At 31.5% G+C, this 16277-nt stretch overlaps 1 protein-coding gene across 2 annotated transcripts; it reads right to left on the reverse strand.

Moving 5' to 3' along the window:
- Positions 1 to 12720: 12720 nt before the first annotated feature.
- LOC137832034 (uncharacterized) lies at positions 12721 to 14106 on the reverse strand. 2 transcript variants are annotated; one of them, XM_068640013.1, is made up of 2 exons: positions 13298 to 14106; positions 12721 to 13054 (listed from the first exon to the last, which is right to left on the reverse strand). In XM_068640013.1, the coding sequence occupies exon 1, from the start codon at positions 14027 to 14029 to the stop codon at positions 13304 to 13306; it is 726 nt and encodes a 241-aa protein (XP_068496114.1). In that variant the 5' UTR covers positions 14030 to 14106; the 3' UTR covers positions 12721 to 13054; positions 13298 to 13303. The 2 variants fall into 2 exon arrangements, with proteins under 2 accessions (XP_068496114.1, XP_068496106.1); XM_068640005.1 differs by having other exon boundaries at positions 13312 to 14103.
- Positions 14107 to 16277: the final 2171 nt, after the last annotated feature.

The raw sequence follows: 16277 nt of genomic DNA on the forward strand, positions 1-16277 counted from the left end.
CCATTAAACAACTTAACAACGTTGTTTATGAAAAAAATTAACAATGTTTTTTTTTATGAAAATGACAACATAAAAAAATTCATCTTTAAAATATTTGACATGGCATTTTTTTATACAAAATCATTACTATATTTTTTATTAATAAAAAAATTGTGCAGTTTCCAAATCAATAATATTAATTAGAGATTATTAGAAGCCATTAATTTATTTTTTCCTCCTCTTGAGTTCTCCATTACTTGTTTATTATGTGAATTTTTTTTTTCTAGATCAACTGGTTTGGATTCTTGGTTATATGAGTTTGGGTTTGCTATTAGTTACTGAATTTGGACTATCACTGGACTGTTAGATCTTGGTCAACTTTTGGCTATTGGTTCAGGCTCTCTCGATTGAGTGTTTACTTGCAAGATACTCAAATGATAAAGTCAGAATTAATTTACTTAATTATCAGATAAAAACATTCTACTTTAAACAAATTACTTAATTATATATTTATGATTGAGTTTTAACTTGATTGAACTTTTATTTTTCATACCGTTATTAAATATAATTTTAGTATTTTACATTTATTTATTGGACATTGATACATCTATTAACATCGTAACAATCAATAAGAAAAATTAAATTAAATTATTTGACAACTTAAGAATTATCCTTTATATGGAGTTCTTAAATTAAATTTAAGTAATATTATATAAAGACTGCAATTTTTGTGTGAAGGTGTAAACAAGTAAGTTTAAAGATTTAGGTGGAAGTTCGTTAAAATTTTACTGACTTGACAAAATAATTAAGAAAACAAGTTTTGGAAATAAAGTCTATCTAGAAAATTAATTAAAAAAAAGTGATGAATCAATTCCAACAGTTGGCACACAATAAAAATAAATAGAAATATTTTCAAATAATAATTATAATATCAAGTACTATATAAATTAACATAAATGACATTGTAAATATTATATAAAACTATAAACATGAAGTATTATTGTTCTAATAATAAATACATTTAATATTATATTTGGTATAATGTGCTCAGTTTAACAGTTAGAAATTGTCTTAGGTACTCATTGTAGTTTGTTAAATACTGTCGTATTGGACCTGTTTGTAGCTGATTGTTTTGAATGTTACTAGTAGTGTACGATGTTAAATTGATCTTAAACTGAACATATGGATGAAGCCACTATTATGTATTTTTTTGGCTGAAAATTTGTATATGCAGACTAAAAGGAAAAAAATTATAATGATCTTATTGAATGATGGAGTCTAGTTTTTCCAAGAAGAACTCATCCTCCTGAGTGGTGTAGTAAAATAGGCTTTAAAACGAAAAAAAATGGTTTCCCAAGGCGTGAGTAATCATTGTCCGTAAGGACTTATCCACGGTGTATTGCGCAAGTCCCCCAGGATATAACAAGAACTTCCCGGATATTTCCGAGGATCAGAACTAGCAAGTTACTCTTTAAAAGAGTAATACCCAATGGAACCCAAAGTTTTATAATTAAAATAATCTAATAAAGATGAGAGAGAAAACTAAAAATTAAAGGTGATAGGAAGAGGAGTTTCAGGTGGTGTTGGGTGAAGAAGATGAAGAAGATGAGTGAGAGTTGTGTCTTCTGAGGCAAAGGGTTGTGACTTTTATAGATGAAGAAAGCAACTGCATCCCACTACATGAGCAACTCTGCTTCCACAGTCAAGGCTGTTCCGAGCAGTTTGCGGAGAGAAAGACTACGTCTTCCCGGAGAGTGCAGAGCAGATTGGATCTGTTGAGAGCACGCACGTTCTGAAAGACCCATTCAAGGTAGGAACCGTTACTGGAGGTCCCCTTAGGTTGCGGAACGTTGGGACTCTATCCCACGTTCAACCTCTGAGAAACGAGGGTTCTGAGCATTGGTCCTCTACAAACGAGGGTTTCGGAGGTTTGTTCGCTCACTCAGATTTCCGTTTCTGCACATGCTCTGTTTCTAGGTTTTCTGTTTTGCAATATTATAGAATCTGTTTTACAAAAAGAGATTTTGGTTTACAACAATCCCCCACATATTGCAAAAGATAAAGAGAAAAGGAAAATAAATTTCTGGGTTCATCTAAGATGTAATGCATCAGATCTGGTATAGCAAGCTATATGAACCAGTCTTAGATTGATGAACGTAACACATAGTGTAGTTGGTATAACGAGCTATATGAACCAAGACACTTAGTATGTGTTAGAGGTTTATTAGTCACAACACACCCCCACATTACTTGTTGTTATCGCTGTGTTGCACTACCAGGCCATGCGCGTGCCCGGTATTCATGAGTGTTATAGAGATCTTGCCAAGATCTCATGCAAGCGGCCCCACTTGACACTCATATAAGTGATTTCATCAAGTGTATGCTGCAAATTATACACCACCCATAAGAGATATGAAAATCATTAAAACTTTGTAAATCGTTAAAACTCTTTTATCGCTGAATTTTAACCACAAAGTTTATCCTCTCGATAATGCAGTATCTAGCACTTTCACACACACCATAGGAATGGACAAAATTGATTTTAAATCAATATCAGTGCTAGCAGAACTAACAAGTGACTTGTTTTTACCCATATGAACCTTATTCATGGGATCTCCAATCACAAAGGTTGGGTTTCCATCACTTGTTTGTTTGCAAGTGGCTTAAGTCCCATTCCCCTCGATGTTTCTAAAATCATTTTTCTCCCTAGGGGTTTTGTCAGAGGATCTGCCAGATTCCGTTCTGACTTAACACAGTCAATAGAAATCGTTCCAGTCTTTAACAGCTGTTTCACCAAATTATGTCTCAATTGTATATGTCTATTCTTTCCATTATAGCTTTTATTTTTAGCCATAGCTATTGCCGATTGGCAATCACAATGCATTGATATAGATGGGGTTGGTTTCATTCCTAAAGGAATGTTTGCTAAGAAGTTTTTCAACCACTCAGCTTCACTACCAGCCATTTCTAGAGCAACAAAATCAGATTCCATTGTTGATCTTGCAATAATAGTTTGCCTGGCTGATCTCCATGTAACTGCACCACCACCAAGTGTAAATACATAACCACTAGTGGATTTTGTCTCATCTGAATCAGAGATCCAGTTAGCATCACTGTACCCTTCTAGCACAACGGGAAATCCACTATATTCAATGACATAATCCATTGTACCTCTCAAGTATTTCATGAGTATCGCAAGAGCATCCCAATGATCCTGACTAGGACATTGAGTGTATCTACTCAATCTACCCACTGCATAAGCAATATCTGGTCTAGAGAAGCTCATTAAATGCAATAAGCTCCCAATTATCTGGGCATACTGAGTTTGAGAAATAGATTCTCCTCGGTTCTTCTTTAATTTAGAGTTAGCATCATAAGGGGTACTCACTGACTTAAAGTCATAGTAACCAAACTTCTTTAGAAGTTTCTCAGTATATTTTTCTTGGGATAGTAATATACTATCTCCCTTCCTTATGATTTTAACTCCTAGAATCACACTTGCTTCACCCATGTCTTTCATCTCAAACTTAGATCCAAGAAACAATTTTGTTTGAAAAACTATATCATTGCATGTACCAAAAATTAGCATGTCATCTACATACAAACATATAATGACATATTCACCATTTTCAGATCTAGAATACACACATTTATCAACATCATTGGTAGAAAAACCTTCACAAAGTAAAACATTATCAAGTTTTCCATGCCATTGTTTTGGTGCTTGTTTCAAACCATACAAAGATTTTAAAAGTTTGCATACCTTTTCCTTTTGACCTGAGACTACACAACCTTCAGGTTGAGTCATATAAATTTCCTCTTCCAATTCACCATTCAGAAAAGCTGTTTTAACATCCATTTGGTGAATTACTAACTTATGGATAGATGTTAAGGCTAGCAATACACAGATAGAGGAAATCCTAGTAACAGGTGCAAAAGTATCAAAGTAATATATGTTATGTTTTTAAGTAAACCCTTTAGCTACTAATCTTGCCTTATATTTCTCTATGGATCCATCAGGATGGTACTTCTTCTTAAAGATCCACTTACAACCAATGGGTTTAGCTCCTTTAGGCAGATCTACTAAGGTCCACGTATTATTTTTCTTTATTGAATCAAGCTCAATTTTAATGGTCTTATCCCAATGTTTAGCATCAGGAGCACTAGTAGCTTCTATAAAACTTATTGGATCATTCTCAACTAGATAAGTATAAAAGTCATCTCCAAAAGATGTTTCCTTTCTCTGTCTTTTACTTCTTCTAACATCCTCACTCAAGGTATCACTAACACTATCTATAGGTTGTTCAGATGTACCACTACTCTTTAGCGGAAAGATGTGTTCAAAGAACTCAACGTTTTTTGTCTCTACTATAGTGTTGCGTTCAATTATATCACTATTAAGAACTAGAAACCTATAGGCAGCACTATGTTCTGCATATCCTAAGAACATACAATCAGATGTTTTATAGCCTATTTTCCTTTTCTTAGGATCAGGTAACATCACTTTAGCTAAACTCCCCCACACTCTTAGGTATTTCATATTAGGTTGATAACCTTTCCACAACTCATAGGGTGTTTTACCAATTTTCCTATGTGGTATCCTATTTTGTAAAAAACACGCAGTAAGCAAAAATTCACCCCATAAATTATCAGGAGCATTAGAACTAATAAGCATGACATTCATCATTTCTTTAAGAGTCCTATTTTTCCTTTCAGCTACTCCATTAGACTCAGGTGAATATGGTGGGGTTACTTCATGAATAATACCTTCTTTTACACAATAGTCATTAAATAAAACATATTCATCACCTCTATCTAATCTAATTCTCTTAATTTTCTTATTAAGTTGATTTTCTACTTCCGCTTTATAAGTTAAAAACATGTCAAAAGCTTCATCCTTATGTTTAATTAAATACACTTTGGTGTATCTAGAGAAATCATATATAAAGGTTACAAAATAATTTTTACCACCTCTAGAAATGGTTTGTTTTAAATCAACAAGGTCGGTATGAATTAAACCAAGAATTTCAGTTTGACGTTCTACAGAGTGACATGTTTTCTTCGTTATTTTAGATTCTACGCATACATCACATTTACTACTTTGTTTGTCATGCATGTTGATTAATCCTAGTCGTTGCAATTTTATAACATACGAAGAATTCACATGTCCTAATCTAGCATGCCATATATCATACGAGTCAACAATATAAGCAGAAGATTTAGATTCATTCATAATTTTAGAAATGTTTAATACAAAAAGGCCTTGATCACAATATCCCTTTCCCACAAAAACATTGTTTTTTGTCATAACAATCTTGTCAGATTCAAATGACACTTTAATCCCAACTTTGCTTAGTAATGCCACAGAGACCAAATTAACTCTAATTGATGGCACATGTAGCACATCATTCAAAGCTAGAGTTTTACCAGATGTGAGCTTCAGAAGAACTTTTCCTTTTCCTAGGACAAAAGTTGTCCTGGAGTCACCGAGATTTACTTGTTCTTCTCCATCCTCCACACTTGTGTAGGAGGTGAACACATTTCTGTTTGCACAGATGTGTTTGGTAGCCCCAGAGTCTACCACCCATTTGCTCACATTTGTCACAAGGTTTACTTGTGAAACAACTGTCACAATAGTATCTTCCCCTTCAGCTAGATTTGCCTTAGGAGGATAATCGTTTTTAGCCCCATGTCTGCACTGAGGTGCATGATGGCCTGGCTTTCCATAGACAAAGCAATTACCTTTTTTCTTGAAAGTGGGGTTAGTTCCACTGGGACGAGAGAATTTGTTATTAGGTTTCTTTTTGTGATCAAATTTTTTCTCGTACCTTTTTGGAGCTGGTTTGTCTTCTATCACGTTTGCTTTGGCAGACAAAGCTTTGGCCTTTGCAGCAGCGCACTCCTTCCTGTTTGTGTCTTAGATGATGATGTGGGTGATCAAATCTGATAGAGACATCTGTTTCTGTCTGTGCTTCAGTTGTTGTTTGTAATCCGCCCAAGACTGCGGAAGCTTTTCGATCAAGAGTTCGGACACGAATTCATCTGGCAATTTTATGCTTTCAGTTTTGATATCTTCAATCAGCTTGTGATATTCGTTTATTTGGATTTTGATGTCTTTGCCTTCGATCATCTCCCAGCGGTAGTAGTTTGCAATTACGAACCTTTTTCTGACGATGTCTTCGGTAGTATATTTGAGGATAAGAGAATCCCAAATATCTTTCGCATTCTTATAAGAAGCATAAACATCGAATAGATAGTTAGATAACACATTGAGTAAAGTGTGACGGCATACCTTATTCGCATGAATCCAGTCGTCAACTTGTTTCGCAGCCGTGGTTGAGTCGGGTTTGGAAGTTGTAAGTGCATGAGCAACTCCATACATGTCCAATAGGGTGGACACGCGTTCTTGCCAACGTCGGAAGTTCTGACCGGTGAAGACTTCAATTTTGGAGACGTCCGGAAATGGTTTCGCAAAAATGGTTTGTGTTGCGGAAACAACATTTGATGTTCCCGTAGCGGTGTTGTCGTTGTTGTTCGGATTTTCAGACATAAGTCCTTACGATTGTAGTAAAATAGGCTTTAAAACGAACAAAAAATGGTTTCCCGAGGCGTGAGTAATCACTGTCCGTAAGGACTTATCCGCGGTGTATTGCGCAAGTCCCCTATGATACAACAGGAACTTCTCGGATATTTCCGAGGATCAGAACTAGCAAGTTACTCTTTAAAAGAGTAATACCCAATGGAACCCAAAGTTTTATAATATTAAAATAATCTAATAAAGATGAAAGAGAAAACTAAAAATTAAAGGTGAGAGGAAGAGGAGTTTCAGGTGGTGTTGGGTGAAGAAGATGAAGAAGATGAGTGAGAGTTGTGTCTTCTGAGGCAAAGGGTTGCGGCTTTTATAGATGAAGAAAGCAATCGCATCCCACTACATGAGCAACTCTGCTTCCACAGTCAAGGCGGTTCCGAGCAGTTTGCGGAGAAAAAGACTACGTCTTCCCGGAGAGTGTGGAGCATATTGGATCTGTTGAGAGCACGCACGTTCTGAAAGACCCATTCAAGGTAGGAACCGTTACTGGAGGTCCCCTTAGGTTGCGGAACGTTGGGACTCTATCCCACGTTCAACCTCTGAGAAACGAGGGTTTCGGAGGTTTGTTCGCTCACTCAGATTTCCGTTTCTGCACATGCTCTGTTTCTAGGTTTTCTGTTTTGCAATATTATAGAATCTGTTTTACAACAAGTGGTTGGGTCAAAAAGTTGAAAATTGAAATTGAAGAGCTGTATATTGGAAATAACATGTGATACTGTTGTTAAAACAAGGACCCAATTTGCTGAAGGAACAAAATATAGTATTGTGTAGTTAGTATATATTTGTTTGTGGGCTAGTCCAGGATGGAGATCCTACACCGACTAAAGATTAGGACATTTCATTATATATAAGTGGGTGCAAACCTCACCTCATGAGCCGAATTTATGGAATTGAGTTAGGCTTAAAGTTCACTTCTTAACATAGTATCAGAGTCATTTCGAGTCTATCTTAGCGAGTGTCTGTTGGCTTTATCAGGTCACCCGCTATCGGCGTGAAGGAGTGTGTTGGAGGAGATCTCACATCAACTAGAGATTATAACATTTGAGTTACATGCACAATTAATGACATGAAACTAAACAGGCTTACATCTTGCAATTGCTATCATGCAACACTGTTGTACCTTAATGTACAAGGTGGATTCTCATTACAATTGAGATTGGCCAACTGCTATTCAGCACACAACATTATTTAATTGTTCTAAATTTTCTATAAATAGTTATGAATGTAATTGTGAACATTTTTTAATCCAAACTTGTTCCTTGAGAAATGATATCGTATAAAATCACTTTTCAAGGCATGTTTTTTTATATGATCATAACCAAATGTAAACTTCTGCTTAACATAAAACCTCTATAAATGCCAATTTTTCTTTACATAATTGACAATCAATTTTTATAAGCTTAAGCAAATGGACCCTGAATTTGTAGGCATTGCATGTTTGAAATGCCTCTGTGACTGTGGAGAAGTCCCACTGCTTCATCAACACTGCACTTCACAAATACTCTTCGTCGATTCTCTTCTGGTACATTCATTTGTAAGAACACATTGTAGTGTGGCTTCACAGTCTTTTTTCTTTCCTTTTTTTTTTCATGTGAATGGTAAAAGCGAATTTCTTTATATTAAAAAAATGTGCATTCATTGTAATTCCCCCTCCTTATCTTCATTATTATTGTTCTTACAAGGTCAGGTTCCTCTCAGAATGACTTTTGTAGTTTTCATCTTCTCGTCCTCGCGGCTCCTGTGTTCGGTGTCTTCATCTTGCAAGTCCTTCTTCAAGAACAGCGGGGTAGGATACTTGCGAAGGCACTCCGACGCTCAAGTTAGTCCGAGTACAATATGTCAATGAGTTAATAGTGAGAAATTACCTTGACACTGGATCTCCTCTAATATTTATAACTTTGGGATGAACCTCAACTGTTATGGATGGGTCTGCTCTTGGATTTCAGACGACGGCCCAATTGTGCCTTAATCATAGTTTATACCTAAACTGGTTTAATTACATTTAATCATGTGTTTATTGTTTATTCTTAAGTTTATTCGGCCTTATCGACCAGCATCTCGGCCATCCGGTACTACAACTATCAAACAAAATCTTTTAAGAGATGATAAAATTTGGTAAGTCAAACTTCAAATGGGATCTATTCTTATTTATATATCCTAGTGTCACATGATAATGTTAATTTTCATCACTTTCTCATTTCCATTTTTAAATAATTAAAAGTATATGACAATGATAGTATTTTCAATGATTATATCTTTTGATTAAATTAATTAATTACAAATTAAACTTATGCAGTTTTTCTTTTACAGTTATGGTAACTAATGACTAGGTGATCAAATTTAGCCTTTAGACATCATTGACATTCTAACCATCTTCTCTATTCATGTTTATCCAAAAATAACCAATGACCAATTAAATAAATTCAATGAAATTTGTCAAAGGAAAACACAGCACTGACTTTGTTGTAGTGTGATTTACAATATTATGATTGATGAACCATGCAAAGCAGGAAAACTGGATTAAACCATAGAAACCTCAGCCATCAACACAAACTCAAACCGATGAGAACATATTGTGTACCTTAAACTTTAATTTTGATATTAAAAAAATTAGTCGTATTTTGATATCACATCACAAATTTCAATATTATAAACTTTGATTAATAATTTTCATTTAAAAAATTTAAAAGAATGAATAAAGATTTAAGAGTTACAGACAAAATTTTCTCTTATTTTTTCTTGTCCAGAAATACTCCTAGATAACTCATCTAAACACGTGTATTAATTTTATAAAAAATTAATCACTTTTGAATATTTTTTTTTTAATCTTTGATGGACTTGTAACATAAAAGCAAAATTTCCTATAACTAAATATAGAAAAATATGGGTAAAATATATTTTCCTTTCTTCTAAAAACAGTTCATTTTCAATTCTTCTAATTTATAAATGCACCATTTTTAATCCCTAAAATCTTATTCAAAGCCACATCTAAACTATTTTGAAGAGTACAATATCTTTTAGGGAAAGAAATCAAAATCGAACTTAATTTTTATAGTAAAATTAAAAACATTATTTTTAAAAATATTTCTACATTATTGAATAAAATCAAATCATATCGACTTATTCAAGTATATTAATTTCCAAACCTACAATGGAATTTCTGATTCCTTTATCTTTTTTAAGAAATAAATCTTTCCACGCAAACACACATTTGAATTAGTTTATTAACATTGTTATGTAGTTACAAATTATTTTTAATAAAGTTTAAGGTAATTAAAAAACAATAATTTTTCATCAATGATAGTCTTAGATCATAATTTGATCCACCAAAATTTGAATTGACTAAAATATAAAGATAGATCGAGTAGATACTTTTTCTTTTATTTAAATAAATTCTTTTGTCTTGTAAACATGACCCGTTTACTTTTAATTCCAATAAAAATATATGTTAATTTTATAATTGTGTTGCTTTCTTAACTTTTATTATTAATTATAGCAAGCTTAACTCTAAAAGTAAAATTTTTAATTAATAAAAATAAGATAAATAATATATTTAAATTAAAATATTTAAGAAATTTAAATATCTATTTTAATTAGGTAATATATATGATAATTAATATAAATAAGGTAGTTATATATAACTACTTTCTTTTATTTTTTTTCGTTCTATGATTTACTTTTAATATTATTTTTTATTAAAAAAACTTATAATTTATTTGGAGCTTACAAATTAAATTATTGTATAATTGTTTTTTAAATTTATAATTCAATTAAGTAAAATAATATTATTAAAAAGTGAGATTAAGCCTAAGATAAAAGAATATGATTGTTTCTATTCAAATAAATTGTATTTATCTTTAATTAATGTGAGATTTTTGATAAATATTTTTATAAAAAAATAATCACATAATTTTATTTTTAATATATTGTGAACAATATTTTTATATAAAATATGTAATAATTAATTTATTATTTAAAAAATATTTAAATAAAAGTATTACATATAATTTTATTTTATAACTATATGTTTATAATTTTATACGCAAGGTGTGACCAATGATAAAATATATTAATATATTGAAATGAAATAATATTTTATTGCACATAGAAAAGAAAAAGCTTTTATATATTACATGTAATTTTACTATATAATAACTAGTAGTTTTAAAAATATATAAAATAATTTAAGATTTTTTTGTTTGAGATAAAATCCTTATTTATGGTGTATTAAGAAAATAAATTATTTGTCAATTATTTAGAATTGAAATTAATATATAGGAAATAAATTATAAGTGTCTAAGTAAATTATAATTAATTTTAATAAAACATGCTAGGAGTAAATATTAATATGAAATAATATACATAAATTATATTACAATTAAAAAATGTAATAAATAAATATTTTTGAAATATAAATTGTATATATGATTTATGATAAATAATTTATAGTGTGATATAATGTTGTTTTAATGAATGAAAAATTTAAAAATATTAAAATTTAATTTAGAAAAAAAAGATATATTAATATTTCTGCATTTTTCTGGTTTTTTTTTTCTGCCTATTAGATCTTTCTATCGATGTCTATAACTATTGTTTCTATATTACATTTGTCGATTTTAATTGTTTCCAAAGTTGATCAAAAGTTTTTTTTAGTATTGTTTGAGAAGGCTTTTGATCAACATTGATAATAATCAATACTAATCAAAGTTACTTGAGAAAATTGTTTAGTTGATCATCGAAGTATCATTAAAAAAAAAAAAGTTTGATTAATAACGTTAGAAAAAAGAGAGTAAAATCGTTGTAACTAATGTTAGCCGAAAACATATACTAAGAAAAACTGTTTTAAATAACAACTAATATTTTTACATTGGCTGGAAAATATTTTTTTTGACCAATAATCAATTAATATGTTTAAATTATTAAATATTATTTTTTGATATTAGAATAATTTTTACATTTGATAATAATGAAATACTAGATGAAAATCAAGAAAGAAACCAATTTTAGAGACAAAAATAATTAGTTGCTATAGTGACTATATTAGAGACTAAAATATTTTTTGATTTTTAAATTAGTTTCTATTATTGTTAAATAGTTTCTAAATTAGTATCTAAATCAGCTGCTAAGGTTTTCACTACCAATTATTTAGATTCTAAATTTGGTAACAAAAATCTTGGTAGATAATTAGATACAAATTTAGAAACCATTTAACAATAATAAAAATTAATTTATAAATCAAAAGTTATTTTAGTTTCTAAAATAGTCTCTAATTTAATCATCATACTATAACAACTAATTATTTATGGTAAAATTGGTTTTTATTTCGCGATTTTCTTGTAGTGAAAATATTTTACCCAAAAAGAAGTTAAAGTTGAATTTAAATTATATTATTTTAAAAATAAATAAATTTAAGTAGAATAAAAATTAAAATTTTATATAGTTTAATTTCTTTAAAATTGTTTCAAATTCAATATTTTTTTAAACTTATGAAATTCTGTATCCCAAAAAAAAAAGTTTGATAATTTTAGAAAATTTTGTTATGCCCTGAACATTGTGTCTGCTTTAGTTAGCCTTACAATATAGTTAAATAAGATGAACAATTAGATTTCCTATAAACCCCTGAAAGGTGACAGATTTTATCTTGGACAGAAATTAAACTATTATTTTTATTTCTGATTTTGTACTTTTATTTGAAACAATCTTGTTCAAGGTATTATCAAATACCAGAGAAGATGCTTTTTTAAGTGATTTGATTCTCTTTTTCACAAATTATAATTCTGAATAAACTTTTTTTATAAAAATGGTAACTTCTATGTCATGTGGACGATTTTAAAATGAAAATCATTTTCTATAAGTACGATTTAGATGGAATTTTGTTTAGGTAAAAGTCGTATTTATTCATTACGACTTTAACAGTTTCATTAAACAAAAGTTGTATATAACATCCTAATAATTTTTGAAACATGTGAATAGTTTTTATGACTTTTATTTATTATTTTACATTGAAATCTAATTAGTCGTATATGACTTTTACGCATTAAAATGGTATACATGGTGTATCAGTTACTTATTTTGTAAAAAAAATATTTTTATCTAAAATCATAATTTACAAAAAAGATTATACTACTTTGGTGCAAAAACTGAGAGAAGCATAACTGATAATTTCATCTTCCTTCCTAACCAACTTTAAATCTGAGATTACTTTGAAATCCTTTAGATAATTATACAAGGTTCATGTTGAATACATGTTCACTGTTTTGTGCCAGTTATAATTAACATAACATGTTCAAAGATTATGCATATTAGATTTTTATAGCAAATGACAAGTGTACACCTCCCAGTACTATTAACTAACAAACCAACTCTTACCTAAACTTTCTTAGACACCCATGAAGAAGGCAACAGTAACTGAACCAATGAAAGAAAGCAGAGACAAAAAAACACTACCAGTAGATTTTTGCACAGCCTTGGAGATCACCTTGTCTTCTGCAAAATTTTCTTTACATCAGATAGTTTCCTCACAACTCAAAACAAAGATAAATAGGCAAAACATAGATAAATTCTTCTAGTATTGCTCTTCAATCAAAACTATAATTTTACCTTAGTAATTTATGTGAGTTTTTATTCCATGGATTATTATAAGATCAAAATCTAGTTATAACTAGAAAATAACACTTCAAGCAACCATAAATGGTTATAATATATAAGTTTTGTTCAATAAAAATCTACCTATAGTTACTTACTGCACTCTTTAGGGTGACATAAACAATTCAACCCAGCACCACAGGTTCCATTAGGTTTTTCACACCCTTGACAGATTTCTGGTACACGAGGAATGTCAACAGATATCCTTGTTCCAACCTTAAATCCTTGATCATGTCCACCATCTGATGCACTTCTATGTACCCAGCTGAAATGAGAGCAGTTCAGATGCTCAGGGTGAAAATCCTTATCAACGTTTTTCAGATCTTCAACAACTACACATGGATGAGGGTGGTTATGGTTCTCTTCTTGAGTCTTGGAAGATGGTGAAACAGCACCTCCACATTTGTACAAGTCCCTACAATTTTGCATGATTGGGAAAAGGGGGTTTCTTCTGCTTGAGCAATTGAAGAGAACAAGTGAGTTAGGCTCAGGAGGAGAAGGGAAACCAGCTGTGACAGCTAGAGGAGAAACATATTGTAGAGAAGAACAAGAAGAGTGAGTGATGGTTAGTAATCTACCATTGTTGTCTAGTGATGAAACATGAAAAAGGCCAAGGGATGATCTCAAGTAGAGATTATGAGATATGCATAAAACCATGCTATCTAGTATAGAAGAATTGGAGAAAGGTGTTTGAGTTTGGATATTCCCACAGTAGTTTGCATCATTTTGCTGTATAGAAGAACCTGATAATATGATATTGAATAAGAGTAAAGAATGAAGAATTTGTTGTGGTTTCTTGAATGCCTTCATGTTCATCCCTTTTCTCTATCGATGCAAAGAATGTTCACTAAGTTATTTTAATATTTCTGTAGGTTTCTTTTGATCACACAAGATAGAAAGCATGGTGTTAATAACTCTAGAAAACACTTTTCCCAAATCTCTTTCTAAGTTGGTCCCATGCATGGTTAGTGACTTTCTTTTTCCTTCTTTTCTTTTTCTTAGTCACTAGAAAAAGGTCACATTGCTTTGAGAGGGAATCTCAGGCTTCAAATTTCAAAAAAATTTTTTTGTGTGAATTTGCTACTTTAATTCTTAAACTTTTTTCACCATTTTTTTATCTATTTCATTTTATTCTTTCAAGTTTTCTTATTCAACAAATTCCCTAATTTTAATATAACTTACTTGGTAATAGTTCTAAGTTATTTTTTTTATTAGTAAAGAAAGAATGAAATAAATATGAGACATTGTAAGGATGTCCCAACTTATATAGCATAGACACTGACATGGACACTAATATAACACGGACACGGTGATACGTATAATTTCTAAAATGTAGAACACGAGAATACAAATATATATATATATATATATATTGTTGGTTATTAATTCTGATTTTATTACTCTTAAACTATTTTACCGCCGTTATATTGCATTAATGGTCAGTTTACATGCCCTGTTAGTATTCCTATTTTATAGCTTCCAGTAATTGTAATTTTATTATATATATGATTGAGTAAATCAAAATGAATAAGATCAATTTTGCAATTTTGTGCAATTACGTTCAATCAGTTGCTACAACCTTTTGCCTTTTATTTCCTTCAATTAGTTCCTACAACTGTTATCAAGAGCTAGTCTGTTATCATGAACTCTACCCAATTATTAGTCCCTATCCTTAATGAAAATTACAATCGGTGGTGTGTGCAAATGAGAGTTTTGTTTGATTATCATGAGTTATGGGATGTCGTTGATAGTGGAGTGTTTGCATTAGATGATAATGCAACTGAGGCGCAACGAGTAACGCAGTGACCAAAAGAAGAAGGTAAATAAGGCTTTGTATCTCATCCATCAAGGGATGAATGACGAGACGTTTGAGCAACAACTGCCAGTGAGGCTTGGACAGTTTTGTCAACCAATTATAAAGGTGATGATAAGATCAAAAGGGTGTGTCTTCAAACCCTAAGACGCCAATATGAACTGCTGCAGATGGAAACCATAGAGACTATTGATGTCTATATAAATAAAGTTCTTGCCTTAACAAATCAGATGAAGACCAATGGTGAAACACATTCGGAGTAGGCAAAGGTGGAGAAGATTTTGAGATCTTTAACTCCCAGATTTGAACATGTTGTTGCCGCAATTGAAGAGGCCAATGACATTTCAAAAATGACAGTAAGGTTATTGTCTGGTTCTCTACGAGCGCATGAGCAGCGTATGAATGACAATAAGATTGAAAAACCAATTGAACAAGTTTTACAAGCACAAGCCTCAATTGGTAGCTCCTATCATAAACATGGTAGCTATTTCAGCAAAGGTCGTGGTGGTCAGAATCATGGAGGCGCTTGGCGCGAGGAACGTGGTCGCGGAGAACGAGGAGGCATTTATAATAAATCAAATGTTGAGTGCTATAATTGCCATAAACGTGGCCATTATGCAAATGACTGCAGATCAAAAGGTGATAATCATGCTGCCAATTGTGTCAAGAAGACAGTAATCATGTACAAGATGAAGAGGATCATACAAATGGCAGCCACATCAAATGAAACTCCAAACAATCAGACTTGGTATTTGGATACATGTTGAACAAATCATATCTGTGGTAAGAAGGAGTTGTTTGCAGATTTGGATGACTCATTTCGCACAAAAGTGAAAGTCGATGATGGCAGGTTCGTTTTGGTGACTAGAAAAGAGCGAATTCTTATCACATTGAAGAATGGTGATCACAGGTACATCTATGATGTTTTCTATGTACCTGATATGAAAAGTAATTTGTTGAGTATGGGACAGCTGGCTGAAAAGGGTTACGTGATGCACATAGTTGAAAATAAATTATCAATTTTTGATAAAAAAAGGTAGTTTGATTCTTAAAACCTTTCTATCAAAAAACCGCATGTTTCCAGTAGATTTGCATATGGGTGATTTCAAATGCTTGAATGCAATAGTGAATAATGAATCGTGGTTGTGGCATTTACGCTTTGGGCACTTAAATTTTCAGAGTTTGGAAAATCTCTCCAAACGAAATTTAGTGAATGGTTTACCCCATATTCATCACCATGATCATTGTGTG

Source organism: Phaseolus vulgaris, chromosome 11 (genome assembly GCF_000499845.2).
Source record: "Phaseolus vulgaris cultivar G19833 chromosome 11, P. vulgaris v2.0, whole genome shotgun sequence".
NCBI classification, from domain to species: Eukaryota; Viridiplantae; Streptophyta; class Magnoliopsida; order Fabales; family Fabaceae; genus Phaseolus; species Phaseolus vulgaris.

Bases quoted from the DNA above. Each gene is read 5' to 3' on its own strand.
- LOC137832034 (XM_068640005.1), bottom strand. From the start codon at position 14,029: ATGAACATGAAGGCATTCAAGAAACCACAACAAATTCTTCATTCTTTA. The intron at 13,055-13,311 runs GTAAGTAACTAT...AAAATTTTGCAG, and splicing joins ATGTCACCCTAAAGAGTGCA to AAGACAAGGTGATCTCCAAG.